General features: G+C 41.5%; 1 protein-coding gene across 2 annotated transcripts; it reads right to left on the minus strand.

The window, feature by feature from the left end:
- Nucleotides 1-2,946: 2,946 nt before the first annotated feature.
- NIF3L1 (NIF3 NGG1 interacting factor 3-like 1 (S. cerevisiae)) lies at nt 2,947-18,562 on the minus strand. 2 transcript variants are annotated; one of them, XM_011974527.1, is made up of 8 exons: nt 18,271-18,504; nt 17,344-17,404; nt 15,564-16,025; nt 14,540-14,702; nt 11,417-11,543; nt 9,631-9,769; nt 7,313-7,396; nt 2,947-3,282 (listed from the first exon to the last, which is right to left on the minus strand). In XM_011974527.1, the coding sequence occupies exons 3-8, from the start codon at nt 15,997-15,999 to the stop codon at nt 3,098-3,100; spliced, it is 1,134 nt and encodes a 377-aa protein (XP_011829917.1). In that variant the 5' UTR covers nt 16,000-16,025; nt 17,344-17,404; nt 18,271-18,504; the 3' UTR covers nt 2,947-3,097. The 2 variants fall into 2 exon arrangements, with proteins under 2 accessions (XP_011829917.1, XP_011829916.1); XM_011974526.1 differs by lacking the exons at nt 17,344-17,404; nt 18,271-18,504 and adding an exon at nt 18,528-18,562.
- Nucleotides 18,563-18,616: the final 54 nt, after the last annotated feature.

The following is an 18,616-nucleotide window of genomic DNA, read 5'->3' on the forward strand; positions in this document are numbered from 1 at the left end:
CACTTTGGGAGGCCAAGGCAGGAGGATTCCCTGAGCTCAGGAGCTCAAGACCAGCCTATGCAGTGTAGCAAAACCCTGTCTTTACAAAAGTAAAAATTTTAATTTGAAAAAATTAGTAGGGGATGGGTGGTGGCAGGTGCCTATAGTCCCAGTTACCCAGGAAACTGAGGAGGGAGGGTCACTTGAGCCCAGGAGTTCGGAGCTGCAGTGAGCTATGATCACACCACTGCACTCCAGCCTGGGTGACAGAGCAAGACCCTGTCTCTAAAAAAGAAAAGGGAGGGAGAAGATTAGGATTTTGCCTTGGGGGTGAAGGAAGGGCAGGAGAACTCTGAGAGATTGTTTCCTGAGGCCTGCCCCTGAGGCTTAACACACCCAAAAGACTGTAACAAGGGCTAGGGGAGTTGTAAGCCAGGAACTGTAGAGAAACACCTATATATGTATGTTTTATATATGATAATATATGTATATTTTAACACCACACATTAAAAATCCAGATTTCCTGTGCCCCTGAAAGATCAGGAAGACTTGGCCACGCTGGACCTTCATTCTGCTCAGCAGCAGTTGCCTTGAGCTGAACTGTTGCTGCCACCTCCTGGCCAGCTGCTTCTTTCCTGCGCTAGTGTCTGATTTGGATCCTGATCTAGATTGGTATGCAGCACCCTCCAATATATGTGCACAAAAGATTATATAAGGTGTCGCGGATGCACAACAAAGGTGGTGACACTGTTCCCTACAATCTGCAACCTTCCACCTGGAATGTACCATCCATTTGGGCATCCAAAGCGACCTTGTAAGTCCTACAGGATGGGGAAGATTTTTCATGTGATGCCTGTGAGAGAATGTGCATGTCCTTCCTCAGCCTTCAGCTTTCAGGAGTAGACAAGGGATTACTAAACCACTATTTCATGTCAGTATGTGGCCTTATTTATTAAACCAGCAAAACAGCACAAAACATGTCATTAGACACTAAGCTTAAAAATGGCATTTCAGGCCAGGCACAGTGGCTCACACCTGTAATCCCAGCACTTTGGGAGGCTGAGGTGGGCGGATCACTTGAGCCTAGCAGTTGGAGACCAGCCTGACCAACACGATGAAACCTTGTCTCTACTAAAAATACAAAAATTAGCTGGGAATGCTGACGGGTGCCTGTATCCCAGCTACTTGGAATGTTGAGGCAGGAGAATCGCTTGAACCCAGGAGGCAGAGGTTGCAGGGAGCTGTAATCATGCCACTGCTCTCCAGCCTGGGCAACAGAGTGAGACTATGTCTCCAAAAAAAAAAAATGATATTTTTTAAAAAATGATATTTCTTTTGAGCAGTGTTCCTTTGTATTTTAATAATCCTGTATTTAATACAGATTAAGTAAATATTTGTTATAATGGATGTGACATAAAATTTCCTTTAAAGATAGGTAAGAATATATATATATATAAGGAAATAAGGGAGTCAAAATACAAGGAAAAAAACACAAAAGGCGGCAGTAATGGAGAAAACATAAATGAAAGATGCCGGACACAAGGGACCACGTGTTTATGATTCCACTTATAGAAAATATCCAGAATAGACAACTCCATAGAAATAGGATTCAGGGGATGGGAGGAGGGAGTTATTACTTAATGGGGCTTCCCTTTGTGGTGATGAAAAATGTTTTGGAACTGTAGTGGTAACGGTACCACAACACTGTAAATGTACTAAAAGCTACGGAATTATATACTTTAAAATGGTGAATTGGGGGGAGGGGCAGGAAAATGGTGAATTTTATGTTATGTGAATTTTACCACAATAAAAAATAAAAAGAGAAAAAGTTGCTTTACACAAAAGCATGAAGTAAAAATTATATGTGGTATGGTAAAACAGCACAAATCATAAAGGCAATCCAAGAATGCCTAAACTGGAGGGAATATTGCTTTAGCCAGATTATCTGAAAATGGGTGGAAAAAGGTGTATCTGCCCTGCCCAACCAGTGGAGGCAGGCAGGGGCCTCGCAGCCCAGTGCGGGCGCTGTTTAGAAAAGGGCATCCACATGGAGAAAGGGCCCAGATTAAATGGGGCAGGATGATATTTTGAGATATCTGACTTCGTTCTTTCTGCTCTGGAATTTCACTCCCTGGCCCTGCCCCCTGCCTGTGTCAGCCAAGTTCATTGCCAAGAGAGGGAAGTGACAGAGCAGAAATTGGGAACAAAGGACTGTGGAAGAAAAAAAAAATTACAAGTAAGTCATCTAAAAAGCAATAAAGTAATAGTAATATGAATAATGATTGTGTATATATATTTTTAAAACAACATCCTGATAAATCTCATTCTGATTCTGAAATTTAGGTGAGAGACTAGATCGTAGGCAGAACTAGGAACAGGGACAAACAGACTTTATCATTGCAAAGAGGCTACTACCTAGAAAGAAGTATTCAAGCCCAAGTTTTTCAAGCATAATGTTAAACTAAGCAAGGGCAAAGATACCCAAATGGATCCATCCCATCCCATCTACAATTAAACTAAGGAGAGAATCACTTGAGCTCCTTCCAAAGAATGTTAAGTAAACAGATTTTATTCAATCTTTCCTAGATTTTATATGAATACTTGTTATTTAATGTGGTAGTTACATTACAGTTTTACTGTATGAGCGATAGAACATTTAGTGAATCTGCCGGGCGTGGTGGCTCACGCCTGTAATCCCAGCACTTCGGGTGGCCGAGGTGGGCCGATCACGAGGTCAAGAGATCCAGACCATCCTGACCAACATGGTGAAACCCCGTCTCTACTAAAAATACAAAAATTAGCTGGGTGCGGTGGCACACACCTGTAGTCCCAGCTGCTCAGGAGGCTGAGGCAGAAGAACTGCTTGAACCTGGGAGGCAGAGGTTGCAATGAACCAAGATCGCGCCACTGCACTCCAGCCTGGTGACAGAGCGAGACTCCATCTCAAAAAAAGAAAAAGAAAAAAAAAGAATGTTTGGTGAATCAGATTAACAAACCGGAAATGATCATACCCTCTAAGACACTCTTCTAGAAGCACACTAGTCCCACTGACTCATGTTACAAATTCAAGTTGGCATCCAACTAATTTGTACAATGTGTTATCCTGATGTTTCTGCAATTATACCACCTGAAGAGGGTCCCTGTCAGTCTCTGATAGGATAATATTTATCTTATTCTCCAAGTGAGAACCCAGCATATCTCGAAGGTCAGAAAGAAAGCCTCGTTCAGTGTTGCTATGTTCACAGAGGATGACATTTATTCCTTGGGAAGCAGCATCCAAAATATCATGATGGGACATCTCACCTACCAAAAAGGAAACAGCAAATTCTTAAATGCTAGATATGGAATCTGTGGAATGAGGAAACACAAAAGCAGAAATACCAAGTTTATATTCTATATAAAGTGAATGTAATACAGCAGAACTGTTATAAATCTAGAAAGTACTGTACAGTTTTCTTTTATGTCCTCCAACTTAAAAACAGAGAAAAGTCTGGGCACGGTGGTTCACGCCTGTAATCCCAGCACTTTGGGAAGCCTAGGCAGGGGGGTCACCTGAGCTAAGGAGTTCCAGACCAGCCTAGCCAACATGGTGAAACTCCATCTGTACTAAAAACACAAAAATTAGCTGGGTGTGCTGGCGTGCGCCTGTAATCCCAGCTACTCAGGAGGCTGAGGCGGGTGAATTGCTTCAGTATGGGGGCTGGAGGTTGCAGTGAGCCGAGATTGCACCACTGCACTTCAACCTGGGTGACAGAGCAAGACTCTGTCTTGAAAATATAATAAAATAAAAATAAAAGCCATCCCATTGAGAATTTCAACTTCTTTTTCCTTGGCAGACCCCAAGGCAATTGTCCAATCCAACATATCTGGCCAGAACCAGATCTATAAACACCCATTTTAGTGTGTTTCCACCGTAAAAAGAATGACCACTGCTAAGTAAAATGAGGCCTTCAGAAAATCTGCCTCTTATGTAATAAATACCTCTGGAGGACATTCTGTGTATACTGCCCAGCAGACTTAGGCTTTGTAAGCACCAGTATTTCTGTCGTCAACTTAGTCTAATATACAAGGATGAAATGAATTTAAGATTATTTCCAGATTAAAACAAAGTATTTTTCTTTGACTTAAGCAAAATCCCTAGAAACTCTGGAGGGAATCTCATCTGTTGTGAAAAGATTTGGGGAAAACTCAAATATTCTGAATTTTTAATTTATTTATATTTGTATTTATTTTTTTAGATGGAGTTTTGCTCTATCGCCCAGGCTGGAGTGCAATAGCATAATCTCAGCTCACTGCAACCTCTGCCTCCTGGGTTCAAGTGATTCTCCTGCTTCAGCCTCTCGAGTAGCTGGAATTACAGGCACCCACCACCAAGCCTGGCTAATTTTTGTATTTTTAGTAGAGACGGGGTTTTGCCATGTTGGCCAGGCTGGTCTCGAACTCCTGGGCTCAAGCGATCTGCCCGCCTCGGCCTCCCAAAGTGCTGGGATTACAGGTGTGAGCCACCGTGTCCAGCCTAATATTCTGAATTTTTAAAAATGCAGTTTGTGAATTTGATGACTTGTAATTTAAGCGCAAAACTGCACTGTGTACAATTTGGTTTGTTCTTTAGAAAGTACAATTTTGAACTGTATTTAGAGACAGAAGGGCATACAAATTTAAGAAAAAAAAGGTTCTTAGAAAAAAAATTGAGTTTTTTCTCTAATTTTCCCACAAGAAAACATCTGTAAGTAAAAAATAAGTTTTCTTAATTCCAGAATTTTTCAGTTCCCCACACTCTTCTAATAAGTGTCATCTCATTATAAGGAATAGTTTTTATTCAAGCACCTTTTAAAACATCTTAATCTATAATAGTAAAAGTAAAAAGCAAGAAAAAGACACTAAGATGACCCAGTTGGAAGCCTTGTTTTAGGAAAGATAAGTCTGGCTGCCTGTACTGTGACAAACTCATTGGCCGGAGAAGGCATGAAAGGGGGGAAATCTGTGAAGACCCTGCAATAATTGCTGAAGCCAACGGAAAGAAAAGCTTGGCCCAGGATGGCAGCTTGGGAAAGGAAAAGCAAATGGAGAATGAAATGACAAATGAGAGAACTTACATTTGCAAGGAGCAGGCTCCCCATCTGCTGGTCTTACAGGGTGTTACCCTTAACAACCTAATACAATGAGAACACGGCCTCAGGCTCACAGGAAGCGTGATGAAGTTCAGCAGAGGTCCTTTAGGAGGGGCTTCGCATCTCTGAAGTTACACTCAAAAGCAATGCCTCACAGACCAGAGACATCTAATGCTAGCCAGGTAATATTTTCTATTTCTCCCCACAGCGAGATAGGAAGGACATTTTAACATTTTGGAACTGCCTGAATTTATTTTATGAACATATCATTATATTTTATCACTTTTTTAAAAAACTAGTTTTTAAAAAAGTATTTATGAGGAAATAGATACCCCAAATTGAGCAAGAAGCATAAAACAAAGAGCCTATACTCTTTTAAAAATGTCAATGTTATGAAGACAAAGCTGAGGAACTATTCCAGACTGAAGGAGACTAACAACAACTAAATGCAATGTGAGATCATGGGCTGGATATGGATCAGAAAAAGAAATGCTATAAACTTTTATCAACTGGAAAAATGTGAATATGGACTGTATATCAAGTAAATGTTTTAACAATATTAAATTCCCTCATTTGATAGTTGTTCTATAGACTTAGAATGTCTTTGTTCTTAGAAGACTATACACTGAAGTATTGAGAGGTAAAGAAATTGTCATGTCTGCAATCGATTTCTAAAATGGTCCTGGGGGAAATACATCTATATATAAATATATATAAAAAATTTTTAACTTGTATATTATATATCTATTATGCACACACAAATGTATACAGACACATATATAATATGTACATAAAGAATGTACAAATATGGCAGAATATAACCATTAGTAACCAAGGTGAAGAGCATATAGGAGTTCATTGTACTATTCTTGCAACTTTTGCATAGGTCTGAAATTCCTTCTAAGTAAAATGCTAAAATGAATTTTAAAATAGCCAGACACAATGCTGTAAGATATTCATATTGAAATTTCACTTTAATCTGGTAGAAATTTAAGGACTTACAAAAATCTTTTATCTTCAGAAGAATGGAAAACAGGTAATAGTCACATACATGTTTTTTTTTTTTAAATCAATTTATTGGTTTAGAGCAGTTCCATCAGGCTTTCTCAGATGCTGCTCCTTGGTACTTCGGGATGTGACAATGCTTTCAGTGCAGCAGCCTTTGTAAGAGAGTCTGCTACACAACAAGGCATGGGTGTGGGAGGCAAGGGAAGCATGGAAGTAGCCAAAGGAATGGCCAGAGGGCTAAGAGTCTAGAGCCTAGTCCTCGAAGTGGGAAAAGTAATTCTTTAACTCATTCTCTCCTAACCCTAAGAAGGAGGAGGTAAACAAACTGGCAACCCATTAAAATGTCTTCAAATCCTTTGCAGGTATAATGGGCCATGTTTGGTCACATTCCTGAGTAGTAACTACGTGAAGTAATTCTTTCAATAAAAATTAGGCAGGACCTATTAGGTAGTATCCTTAAGGAGAGAGTGTAAGGCCCAGGAGCCAATTACTGTCCAACAGAAGTGCACACTGGAGATCAAGGACAAAGTGATAGGGACCCACAAGAGGCAGAAGCAGGACAGTGTCAGAGAAGGCTTCTCAGAGGGGGTGCTCACTTATCACGAGGAGAACAAGGAAAAGGCATTCTAACCAAAGAAAACAGCATATGCAAAGGGTACAAGAAAGAGGATGCAATGTTCAGGCTCTACCAGACAGATGAAGGAAATCACTGAAGTCTTTTTAGTCAAGACCATCAAATACGCACTGTGAAAAGTTAATTTCAGGAGAATATATGGAAGATAACATTAGAGGGTTGATGCTGTACTTCAAGTAGGAGACACTGCCTGGACAGATAAGGGGGAAGATTCTAGAAAGATTTGGGAGCTTGAATTGATAGGAATTGATGATTGGCTTTAGGCTAAGAGGAACCATTTCCTAGCTAAGGTGACAGGGTAGAAAGTATCCCACTGACGTGAAATCTGAGAGGTTTGGGACAGTTTAGGAAGAACGTAGGTAAAATAAATGCTGACCATTAATTTTTGAGATAATAAATTGTTCAATGATTTCATCCCTCCACAAAGAACGCAGTATGTCCCAGTTCTGTTGTAGTTTCTGTTTAGTTCAAGTTTACAAAACATTAATTAGGTATCATCTATGTACCAGGTACTGTCCTAAAATCTGCCATTTTTGATTTTGCAAAAAATAAACCAAGAGAGATCCAAAGTCTGTCCTACCTGTGAGGTAAAGGTCAGCCTTGACACCCTGCAGAACGCTGCTCCCAGAACCAGCACACAGGGCCACAACTTTGACTTGAGACTCTTCAAGACAAAGGAAACAAGAGACCAATACTTTACAATTCCCTTTCTTTTTACTATTATAATTTGTACCAAGAATCCTAAACATAATACAGATTTTACTCCTGGTCTCATCATGAGTATACGAATTGTTCTTTCTGCATGTAAAAACAAAACATGTTTTAATATATGCAAACAGGTCATTCTTTTGATATTGCATAGCTAACCCAAGGTACAGTTATTATTCCTTTTTTTTTTTTTAACTAACAACCTTTGTGAACTGCACAAAATATGGAACAATGCACAAATTTGCGTGTAATCTTTGCATAGGCGCCATGCTAATCTATATCATCCAATTTTTAGTATATGTGCTGCTGAAGGGAGTACCGTTATTCCTTTGACATGGCTGCACACTCACAAACCACTGAATAGTACTAATGGTGCAGCTCCAGGCAGTACTGCAACGTTGCTGGGTAAAGTAATCTCACCTGGGTCTTCAGACAACAGTGAGAGGTAGGCAAGTACTATCTCTATTCTCAGGGGAGGAAGCTAAGGAACTAAAGGGACTAGTGAGAAAGAGGAATGCTATGAATGGAGTTGGCACATATTTTTAAATATACTATTTATTCTCAAAAAGCATCCTCTGAAAAGTGAAATAACCGCAACTTTTGAACCAAAATCCAAGTATTTAGCACTTGGGTTTCTAAAATGGACACTTCTTCAGTGGTCACTCCAGTTCAGCAGCACGGTATCTCAAAGATGGGGCTTTGGAGTTATTTTGGAAGTCAAATCCCACCTCTGCTATCCATTTTCTTTGGACACTTAACTCCCTTGGGTTGTTTGATCTAACTGGACTTTTGCATAAGTTACTCATATGGTTTGGCTCTGTGTCCCCATCCAAACCTTACCTTGAACAGTAATCCCCATAATTCCCATGGGTCCAGGACAGGACCAGGTGGAGGTAATTGGGTCATGGGGGCAGTTCCCCCATGCTGTTCTCGTGATAACGCGTGAGTCTTATGAGATGTGATGGTTTCATAAGCGTCTGGCATTTCCCTCGCTTGCACCCATTCTCTCTTCTGCCACCCTGAGAAGAGGTGCCTTCCACCATGATTGTAAGTTTTCTGTGGCCTCCCGAGCCATGCAAAACAATTAAACCTCTTTTCTTTATAAATTAAATCTCTTTTCTTTATAAATTAAAGAGTCAATTAAACCTCTTTTCTTTATAAATTACCCAGACTTGGGCATTTCTTCATAGCAGTGTGAGAACGAACTAATACAGTTACTTATCTCTCTGAACCAAAACTGTTCACCTATAACATAGGAGAAATAGTACCAACCACAAAGCTAACAACAGCTAGCACTTTAACTATACTTAATGTGAGCCAGTCACTGTGCCATGTCACATGGATTATACTACCACCCTCTGAGTTAGGTTTTATTATTAATGCAGTTTTTACCAATGAGACTACTGGGACACAGAGGGCATAAACAACTTGTCAAAGACATGCAGCAAACAGACAGGACAGACAAATCTGAAGCCAGGTTGTCTGAGCTCAGAATCTATACCTATAACCACTGTGCCCCACTGCTTTTGCCAGTGGGAGCTCACACACTCAGGACAGACAATCAGTACAGTGCTAGGTTCACTGCAGGTGTTGAACAAATGTCTGTTCACTCTTTTTGTTCTCAAAAGTACCGGGAAAGGCCAGAAGAAAAAATACAAGACTTAGAAACTGCAATGGATCAGATCACTCAGTGGCACCTCACTAGAAAATATTACCAGTCTTGTAAGTGCAAAATTTATGTTGTAATTGTAGCAATCATGATTCCAGCTCTCCTCCTGACATATGGTAAGACTGCACTTTATGCCTCCCTTGGTTGTATTGGATAACATGACTAATTCTGGAAAATAAGTTGAGCAGAAATGAACATGTTTCCTGGAATTTTGAACTGATGGTTTAAGACCCTGCACAACTCTCTCCCTCTGCAACAACCACCAGTCTACAATGGCCAGACTTCCTAAAATAACCAACTTGAAATGAACACATAGCATGACAGAGAAATAAATCTCATTGATTAGGCCAATGAGATGTATTCCACAGCAGGACCTGGCCTACCCTAATCAATAAAGTAAACCAATGATCTCCTATGAGCTGCTAACACATTCTCTATCACATATTAATACAATCAAGAGTTTCAACCTGTGTCCAATGTTAACAGTAGGCATACTGGATAAATGAAGGAGCAATATTTACCTAAGGTTCTCCCCACCCCAAGGGCTAGGCGAATATGAGATAGTTTTAGGTGTCTTTTGATTCGATCAATCATGGTTGCCAGGGAGACAGATTCATCCAGTGTGCATAAGCGTCCCATTCCAGTATGTAGAAGCAAAGGCTGAGGAGAAACAGAAGTTAGAAACGGTGTCCACTGTCAGTCCTAAAACAACAAATGCTAAAATCAATCAGTATGCACACTGTGAGGTTACTACAGCAAGCTCCAGGCTAAATGTGGGGACACAAACCTGACAAAATCATTCTTCTAGGAGCTCACAGTTTCCTAGGAAGGCAGATGTTTAAATCCATAATCAGGCCAGGCACGATGGCTCATGCCTATAATCCTAGCACTTTGGGAGGCTGAGGTGGGTGGATTGTTTGAGCTCAGGAGTTTGAGACCAGCCTGGGCAACATAGTGAGACTTCATCTCCATTAAAAAATCCAAAAATTAGCCAGGCATGGTGGCGTGCACCTGCACTCCCAGCTTCTTGGGAGGCTGAATGGGAGGTGGGCTTGAGCTACCCAAGAGGCAGAGGTGAGCTGAGATTATACCACCGCACTCCAGCCTGGGGACAGAGCCAGACCCTGCCTCAAAAATAAATTAATTAATTAAACAAAATAATAAAACTGTTTAAATTCAAGGTAGGTTCTACAGTTGCAGCAGCACAAGGAATGACAAACTAAATGAGCTGTGACTTGGGAGGCTTGGGGAGTACTTGGAGGAAGGACTCAGGTCTTAGAGAAAACCCTAAAAGAGTTAAAAAGGGGGAAATAAAAAAGTTTGAAAGGGCGGTGATGTCAAGTGCAGTGTGGCAGGACAGAGGTACGATGAGATGAAGAAAGGCACTCTAAACAGAGAGAACACGGACAAAGGTGCCAAAGACTTGAGAGAACACACTGTGGGGGTAGATCCAAACAAAGACAGTATGGCTACTGTGCAGAGCACGTGCTGTGGAAGGAGAGGAGGCTGGAGGCCCAGGCTGTAGCAGATCATTAAGGGCTTCCGACACCATGCTAAAGAGCCTGGACTGCCTCCTAGGTGCTCGGTGAGACAACTCTCATCACAGAAAATGAGAGTTTCAACTCCTGTGGTGGCAGAGCCAATACAGAGGAGAAACACTGTATAGATATGAGGCCAGAATCAGCAGGGCTTGGAGTCAAGGAGGAGTATGAAAACTTGGAAACTAAAGTAGATAATGATACTGAAATATGAAATATATATTAAAAAAAGGGGGGGTGGCACAGGGATAAAGTATTTGGATATATTGAATTTGAAATACTTGTGGGCTCTGTAAGGGCAAAACATCCAGAAAGTAGTTGAAAATATGGATTCTTGTCATTTTTTCCCTTAAGAAAGCATTCTAAGCCAAAAAGTAAAGATAGGAATCATCATCATACAAATGGCTATCAAGTGAAAGAGTGAATGACATGGTCCAGGCAGAGGGTATAAAATAAAGAGAGAGCAAACCTGTAACCAAATCTGTAACCCTGAAGAAGTACCACTATTTTCCTATTCCTGGAATGTCTCCCTTTCTCAATTACTTCCTAGAGAATATTATGCTCTCATTGCCATTTTGTACTTTAGGTAACAGTGAATGGCCTGTTGATCTAATAATTTACAAATGAATTTGCTGAAGAAAAATGCAAAGTAATGATACTTATCAAACTGTACACATCAAATATGTACAATTCTGAGTATATCAGTTATACTTCAATAAAGCTGAAAATGCACAGTATTTTAAGATCAAACACAAAATATCTTTATTACCTTCTCCAGCGACAGAATTTCTGTCTTCTGATAAAGTTGTTTGTTCTGAGAAAGAAAATCTACCACCTGCATCAAAGCCTTCTGAGTACAATTCAGACTAATCCGTGTTTGTTCCTCATTATCAATCCTAGGGGGGAAAAATCACTCCATTTAGGCCAAATATAGCCAAAATGTATTTTACATAATCCACAGTTTACAAACTTACTATAATAGGAGATTAGATTTATGTAGAACTAAGGATTTAACCAACAGAACCCATTTAATCTGAAACTAATGCATTTTCTAGAATAGCATTTCTCTAAGTCTACTATGCATCAGAATCACCTGGAGGATTATTAAAACACAGATTGCTGGGTCCTACCCCTGGAGTTTCTGATTCATTATATCTAAGTGGGGGTCTGAGAGTTTACCTTTCTAACAAGTTCCAGGTGATGCTGATATTGCTGTTCCAGAGACCTCACTTTGAAACCACTGTTCAAGAACTGTTCTCAATCCCGATTGTGCATCAGAAATTTCCTGGCCGGGCGCGGTGGCTCACACCTGTAATCCCAGCATTTTGGGAGGCCAAGGTGGGCGGATCACTTGAGCCCAGGAGTTCAAGACAGCCTGGGCAACATAGCAGGACCCCATTTTATTTTTTTATTAAAAAATTAAAGTTAAAAAAAAAAAAAAGGCCAGGCACAGTGGTTCACACCTGTAATCCCAGCACTTTGGGAGGCCGAGGTAGGTGGATCACCTGAGATCAGGAGTTCAAGACCAGCCTGGCCAACATGGTGAAACCCCATCTCCACCAAAAATACAAAAAAAAATTAGCCGGGCGTGGTGGGGGGTGCCTGTAGTCCCAGCCACTCCCCAGTGGCTGAGGCAGGAGAATCACTTGGACCTGGGAGGCAGAGGTTACAGTGAGCCGAGATTACGCCACTGCACTCCAATCTGGGCAACAGAGTAAGACACTGTCTTAAAAAAAAAAAAAAAATTCCTTCTAGCTTCTTAAAATAACAGGTGCTGGATCCTTCCACAGAACCAGTGAAACAGAACATCTACGAATGGGGCTGGGGCAAACTGAATTTTTTTAAAGCCTTAGAGATAATTTTAAAACACTGAATTTGAGAATGTCTTGGACAGATTCTCAGGCAAACTCCATTCTAATTACAAGATCTGAGATGAATACAAAAATCTGCATTTTAAATAAGCACCTCATTAGCAATCATGCAGGGGGTCCTTGGATCACCCTCCAGAGCCTCTCCAAAATTATTGGCATCAAGAAAGTTTCACATTTAACCATAAATTCTAAATATAATCATAAAATTCTAGAACTAAAGGACACCTTTAAAGATAATCTGGAAGCATTAATTATAAACTCTGCAATCATCTGTGAAATTTTTAAAAAAGAAAGAAAACCAATGCCTTGGTCCCTATCTAGTGGTAAAACTCAGATATTATCTACAATATGGAAAAACTGGAATCGAACTAAAAAGTCCATCAGTAGGAAGAGGAATGCTTAAAGAAACTACCGTTCATCCATAATAAGAAACACTACAAGCAATTAAAAATAATGAGAGGTTAGGCTGGGGGCAGTGGCTCATGCCTGTAATCCCAGCACTTTGGGAAATCAAGGTGGACACATGGCTTGAGCCCAGGAGTTTGACACCAGCCTAGACAACAAGTCAAAACCCTGTCTCTACAAAAGATACAAAAATTAGCCAGGCATGGTGGCAAGTTATAACTATAGTCCCAGCTATTAGGGAGGCTGAGGTGGGAGGATGGCTTGAGCCTGTGAGGTCAAGGCTGCAATGGGCTGTGATCATGCCACTGCACTGCAGCCTGGGTGATGAAGTGAGACCTTGTCTCTCAAAAATAAAAAATAAAAAAACAGCTGGGCACCATGGCTCACGCCTATAATTCCAGCACTTTGGGAGGCTGAGGCAGGCAGATCACGAGGTCAGGAGTTCAAGACCAACCCACCCAACATGATGAAACCCCATCTCTACCAAAAATACAAAAAAAAATTAGCCAGGCATGGTGGCTGGTGCTTGAACCAGGGAGGCGGAGGTTGCAGTGAGCCAAGATTGTGCCACTGCACTCCAACCTGGGTGACAGACCTAGACTTCATCTCAAAAATAATAATAAATAATAAACAAACCAAAAAAACTCCTATCTCTGCCCTAAATAATGATTGACCTTATAAAGAGGCACTTAATGTATTTTTCACTTGAAGTGCTTGGCACCTATAGTCCCAGCTAATTAAGAGGCTGAGGTGGGAAGACTGCTTGAGACCAGCAGCTTAAAGCCATGGCAAGCTACGATCATACCACTGCACTCCAGCATGGGAATCGCTTTTTTTTTTTTTTTTTTGAGATGGAGTCTCACTCTTGTTGCCCAGGCTGGAGTGCAATGGAGTGATCTCGGCTCGCTGCAACCTCCGCCTCCTGGGTTCAAGTGATTCGCCTGCCTCAGCCTCCCGAGTAGCTGGGATTACAGGCATGCGCCACCAAACCCAGCTAATTTTGTATTTTTAGTAGAGACGGGGTTTCTCCATGTTGGTCAGGCTGGTCTCGAACTCCTGACCTCAGGTGATCCACCAGCCTTGGCCTCCCAAAGTGCTGGGATTATAGGTGTGAGCCACTGCGCCCAGCCTGGGAGTCTTTTAAAACAAACTAAGATTATTCAGAAAAGTATTTCTCATGATGTTAAATTAAAAAACTGATTTATGAAAATATATATTTAAAATGTAAAGATAAATATAAAAAAGAAAGTGCTTGGAAATCACTGATTTGCTGGGAACCAATAAAAGCCTCATCACCACATCACTAGGATCTATCTGTGTTCTCTAAAGTGAAAACAACTATCTTTGAACATCACCAGGATTAGAAATACTGTATATAAAATGCATAGTATAGGCCCCTGACATAGAAAATACTTAATGTGTTACTTATTGTTTTTGTTGTTTTGAAAAAATTCCATAGGTCTCCAGGACCCACAGACAAATGAGGAGTATGCTGCTTTGTAAACCAACTCCAGAGAAAATTATTTGTTTCAAGCCTAAATACCAGGGTTACAGACTTTGTAAGGAAGATGCTTACAAATAAATACACACAAAAAAAAGAGAAAAATAAATTGTACCTAGCAGAAAAAGAAGTGACAGAAACATCATCAATTCCTTTCACTGCAGACATGACTTTGTCCAGGGCTTGGGTGTGGCTAACGTTGAATTCTACTCGGTGGTTCCCCTCTGTAGGGTAGTTGGGAGCTTTGGAAGGATGTATGGGCCTGGAGGTACAAGCTCCTAGAGAAAATATTGTGGGAAAATGGGAGTTTTGGGGGGTTAGAGGTTAACATTTAAAAGTAAGATAAACTATTATAGGCAAAATTTCTAAGAAATGACTTTTTTAAAAGATTCATTCTCATGCTTATATGACATACACACACATACATATATCCTTTAGATATACATCACCAGTCCCCTAGGGCTTTGGTATGGATGTACAAAATCAAATTATTTCAGAATTATTTTCCAAAAGATTCTTAAATCTCTGAAAAACTTGGACAAGACTGATTCATACATTTTCAGATAATACACAGAATGGTCTACTGTTTGGTAAATCTACCCATGTAAACCATCATTCAGGTTGCAAATGCTCATACTTTATTTGACCACATTAATCCAGACATCATCATAAAAGCTTCAGCCCAAAATGAGTAAACAAAAGACTTATTAAAGTAAAGCTAAAATCCATACATCATTCCCTAGGCATAAGTAAACATTCACTAAAAACATTCACTAAAACCCAGATGTCTATTTGCCTGATTTATCAATCAAGTGTATTCTGGAGAGACCTGAGCTTTCAATTCAACAAGCATTTTTCAAGTGCCCGGGTGACAGGCATTGTGCCACAAAAGTGAGGAGTCACGAAGTTCAGCCCAGTAAGGAAGACTTCTGCTCTCCCAACTCCGTAAGAATTAAAAATGTTTCCTTTTTCAAATGCAATTTAACTGCCAAATTTCAGCAACATTATTTTAAATGTATTATACAAAAATGGAATCATACCCTCCCCAACCCTAAAGCAGCTAAAACTTTACTGGAAAGACATTCTAAGGTTTCAAAGTATTTGCAGGGAAAATATCAAATATGAAAGAAGCTTCTCACCAAGCCCTTTAGCCAACCAGTTGTTGACGCCCTGGGGTGCGGCATCATAGGCTGTGTGAGGAGAGTAGATACCGACTCTGTTCTCCAGAGCCTGGATCACCAGGCGCTCCTTCCAGGTGTTCCAGGTTATGCGCTTCATGGGTCGGAAGATAGGCGGATGGTAGGAGAGAATGAGGTCTGCCTTCTTTTGCAGCCCCTCCTCCATCACTTCCTCAGTCAGGTCATTGGTCAGGAAGAGCGTATTTACAGTATGTGGTGGGCTTGGTTCCACCAGTAATCCAACATTGTCCCAGCTCTCAGCAAAGGAGAGGGATGCAAAGTCATTCAAGGAAGAAAGGAGAGCCTTCAAATCCATGAAGGAACGGGAAGAACTGCAGATCAGAGAATCTACAAACCGGACTGTCGTGGGGACCCGGCGTACACAAGATGACAACATACAGAAATCAGGTAAAGTTCAAGTTTCTGAAGTCAAAACAAAGAAAATGGTACACAGGTACACTTTAGGCCTGGATCTTTGAGGCATCAAAGCATATGGGCAAAAGAACTGTCATCATAGAGATCTGGGTTCAAATAGTGGCTCTGCCACTTACCAGCACACAGTAACTTAGGTAAACCATTTAACCTCTCCAATCTTGTTTTCTCACCTACGAAACGGAGATACTATAGCCCACCTCACAGGCCATCCAGAAGAGCAAATGAATTATGTAACCTAGCAAAACCTGGTACATAATACACAAACGTCCATCCCATCTCCTGCCTCACACACCCTTGTTCTTATTCTCCCTACCCTTGCTTCAACCAACCCCCTCCCTAATCCATTTCTCTAAATATTACCTTCCTTTTCCCAAACCCCCTTCTACTTCTTAAATAAAACTTTTCTTGACCTCCCTTTTCAGCATCCTTCCCAAGGCTCCCAACCCCTCAGTATTCTCATTATTGTGTGTGCCCATTATGCTAAAGCTACTATGGAATAGGAACTATCTTTAATAAATCTCAGTATTGCTAATATAAGCCAGCACTAACTGCTTACTGCATAGAATGACACTGCTTACCTCCCCTGATTGCAACAGAATTTGGAGTTGGGGTGGTATATACTGACATTACAATGTGCTTTACCAAAAAACAGAATAATGTGGCGGGGCGCCTGTAATCCCAGCACGTTGGGAGACCGAGGCAGGAGGATCACGAGATCAAGAGATAAAGACCATCCTGGCCAACATGGTGAAACCCCGTCTCTACTAAAAATACAAAAATTAGCTGGGCATGGTGGCGTGCACCTGTAGTACCAGCTACTTGGGAGGCTGAGGCAGGAGAATCGCTTGAACGGGGAGGTGGAGGTTGCAGTGAGCCAAGATCGTGCCACAGTACTATGGCCTGGGCAACAGAGTGAGACTCCGTCTCAAAAAAAAAAGAATGTTTAAAATGTCAAGTGCTTTATCAGAATCAAGAATCAAGGAATACATAGGCAGGTCACTCTACAAATGGGCAGGGTCAAGGCAGAAGAAGGGAGAAGCCATTGCCCCTTAAGCAACATTTGCTACACAAAGGCCAGGCTCAAGAGGTGGAAGAGGGTAAGGTATAGGGTACTTTTCCCATGTAGCCTGTAAGCCTTCTAAATATCTACATCCAACAAGGAACTGAAAAGGTTAGCAGAAGAGGAAAGGTGGGAGGGCAATGGAAAGGTAGAAAAAAACTGCTGGCTCCAAAATATGCACAATTAGTAAATGTTTAATCAAATAACCACAAAAGATAATGCTGTCAACCCCATTCTTAAACCTACCACTTATAAACTGTTTGAAGAAAAGCATTTCATAGTATGCACAATAAGAAAGCATAGCCAACTGTAAATTTGATGAAATATCCATAAGCCAATTATTCCAAAAGCAATTTTTCAACGTTTCTATTTAATGAGATGAGGATGCTTATTTAATACATTATTTGAAGTGATATGGGGTCTCCAAAAACCACTCGAGGTCTCGTAAGTTTGTTTTTGTTTTCTTTTTGAGACAGGGTTTCACTAGTTGACTAGGCTGCAGTGCAGGGGTGTGAACTCTGCTCACTGCAGCCTCGACTTCCTGAGCTCAAGCAGATCCTTCCACCTCAGCCTCCTGAGTAGCTCGGACTACTGGCGCGGAACACCACACCTGGCTAATTTTTGTATTTTTAGTAGAGATAGAGATTCACGATGTTGCCCAGGCTGGTCTCAAACTCCTGCACTCAAGTGATCCACCTGCCTCGGCCTCCAAGAGTGCTGGGATTACAGGTGTGAGTCACCGCGTCCGGCCTTGGAAGATCTTCTAATGGTCCTCATAGTACTCCGTTCTCCAGCATCTTCTACATCTGGCAAGCTCGAAAGTGAAACCCTAGTGGGCCACCATTCAGGTTTTGAGTTATTTACTGCAACAGATGAGGAAACTGCGAGGCTACATGGCCACAGTCAACAACGACAACAGGAGGCAGGATAGTATGGTGGTTAGGAGCACCGACTCTGAAGCCAGTCTGAATCCGAGAGCCAGAGCTGTGCAACAACAGGTAAATGACTTACCTATGCATTTTCCTCCTAAAAGGAAGTAGTGCCCAGGCCACAATATCGCGAGATTTATATGTAAAGCTGCAAACAGCTCCTGTCCTAAAGTAAGCACTGTTTACTACTAAGTAGCATCAGTAGGGCCCCTTTGCAAGTTGCAAACCGCTCCCTCAACGTTACCTCATCTATGCCTCATTTCAGCGCCACTTCAGGCCTTTTCCAGGGCAGTGAAAAACCACGAGACACAGCCAGTAAGTCTGAGTCAGGACCCCTGACCCACTAGTGCGCTGTGCTCTCGTGCGGCAGGGCAGTTTTCTGACCCAACCTCTTCTGCTCTGCTCTGCAGCACCAACACAACAATCACAGCCGATCCCAACCGGCACCTACCGCGAAGGTCACAACTACACTCGCGGGTTTTTAAATCGCCCACTACTCACCAGTCCCGGAAACTTCGCTGCGTCACTTCCGGTCCTGCGTCGGCGCTCCGGGCGCTGTGGCAATGGGCTCCCCGTAGCTAGAGAGCTGG

The sequence above is a fragment of the Mandrillus leucophaeus genome, unplaced genomic scaffold (assembly GCF_000951045.1).
Source record: "Mandrillus leucophaeus isolate KB7577 unplaced genomic scaffold, Mleu.le_1.0 Scaffold146, whole genome shotgun sequence".
Classification (NCBI taxonomy): Eukaryota; Metazoa; Chordata; class Mammalia; order Primates; family Cercopithecidae; genus Mandrillus; species Mandrillus leucophaeus.

Excerpts from the sequence above, each read along its gene's own strand:
- NIF3L1 (XM_011974526.1), bottom strand. The coding sequence starts at position 15,999 with ATGTTGTCATCTTGTGTACGCCGGGTCCCCACGACAGTCCGGTTTGTA. Across the intron at positions 9,770-11,416 it reads AAATTCTGTCGCTGGAGAAG|CCTTTGCTTCTACATACTGG; the intron begins GTAATAAAGATA and ends GTTTCTCCTCAG. Across the intron at positions 7,397-9,630 it reads TGGGGTGGGGAGAACCTTAG|AGTCTCAAGTCAAAGTTGTG; the intron begins GTAAATATTGCT and ends TTTGTCTTGAAG.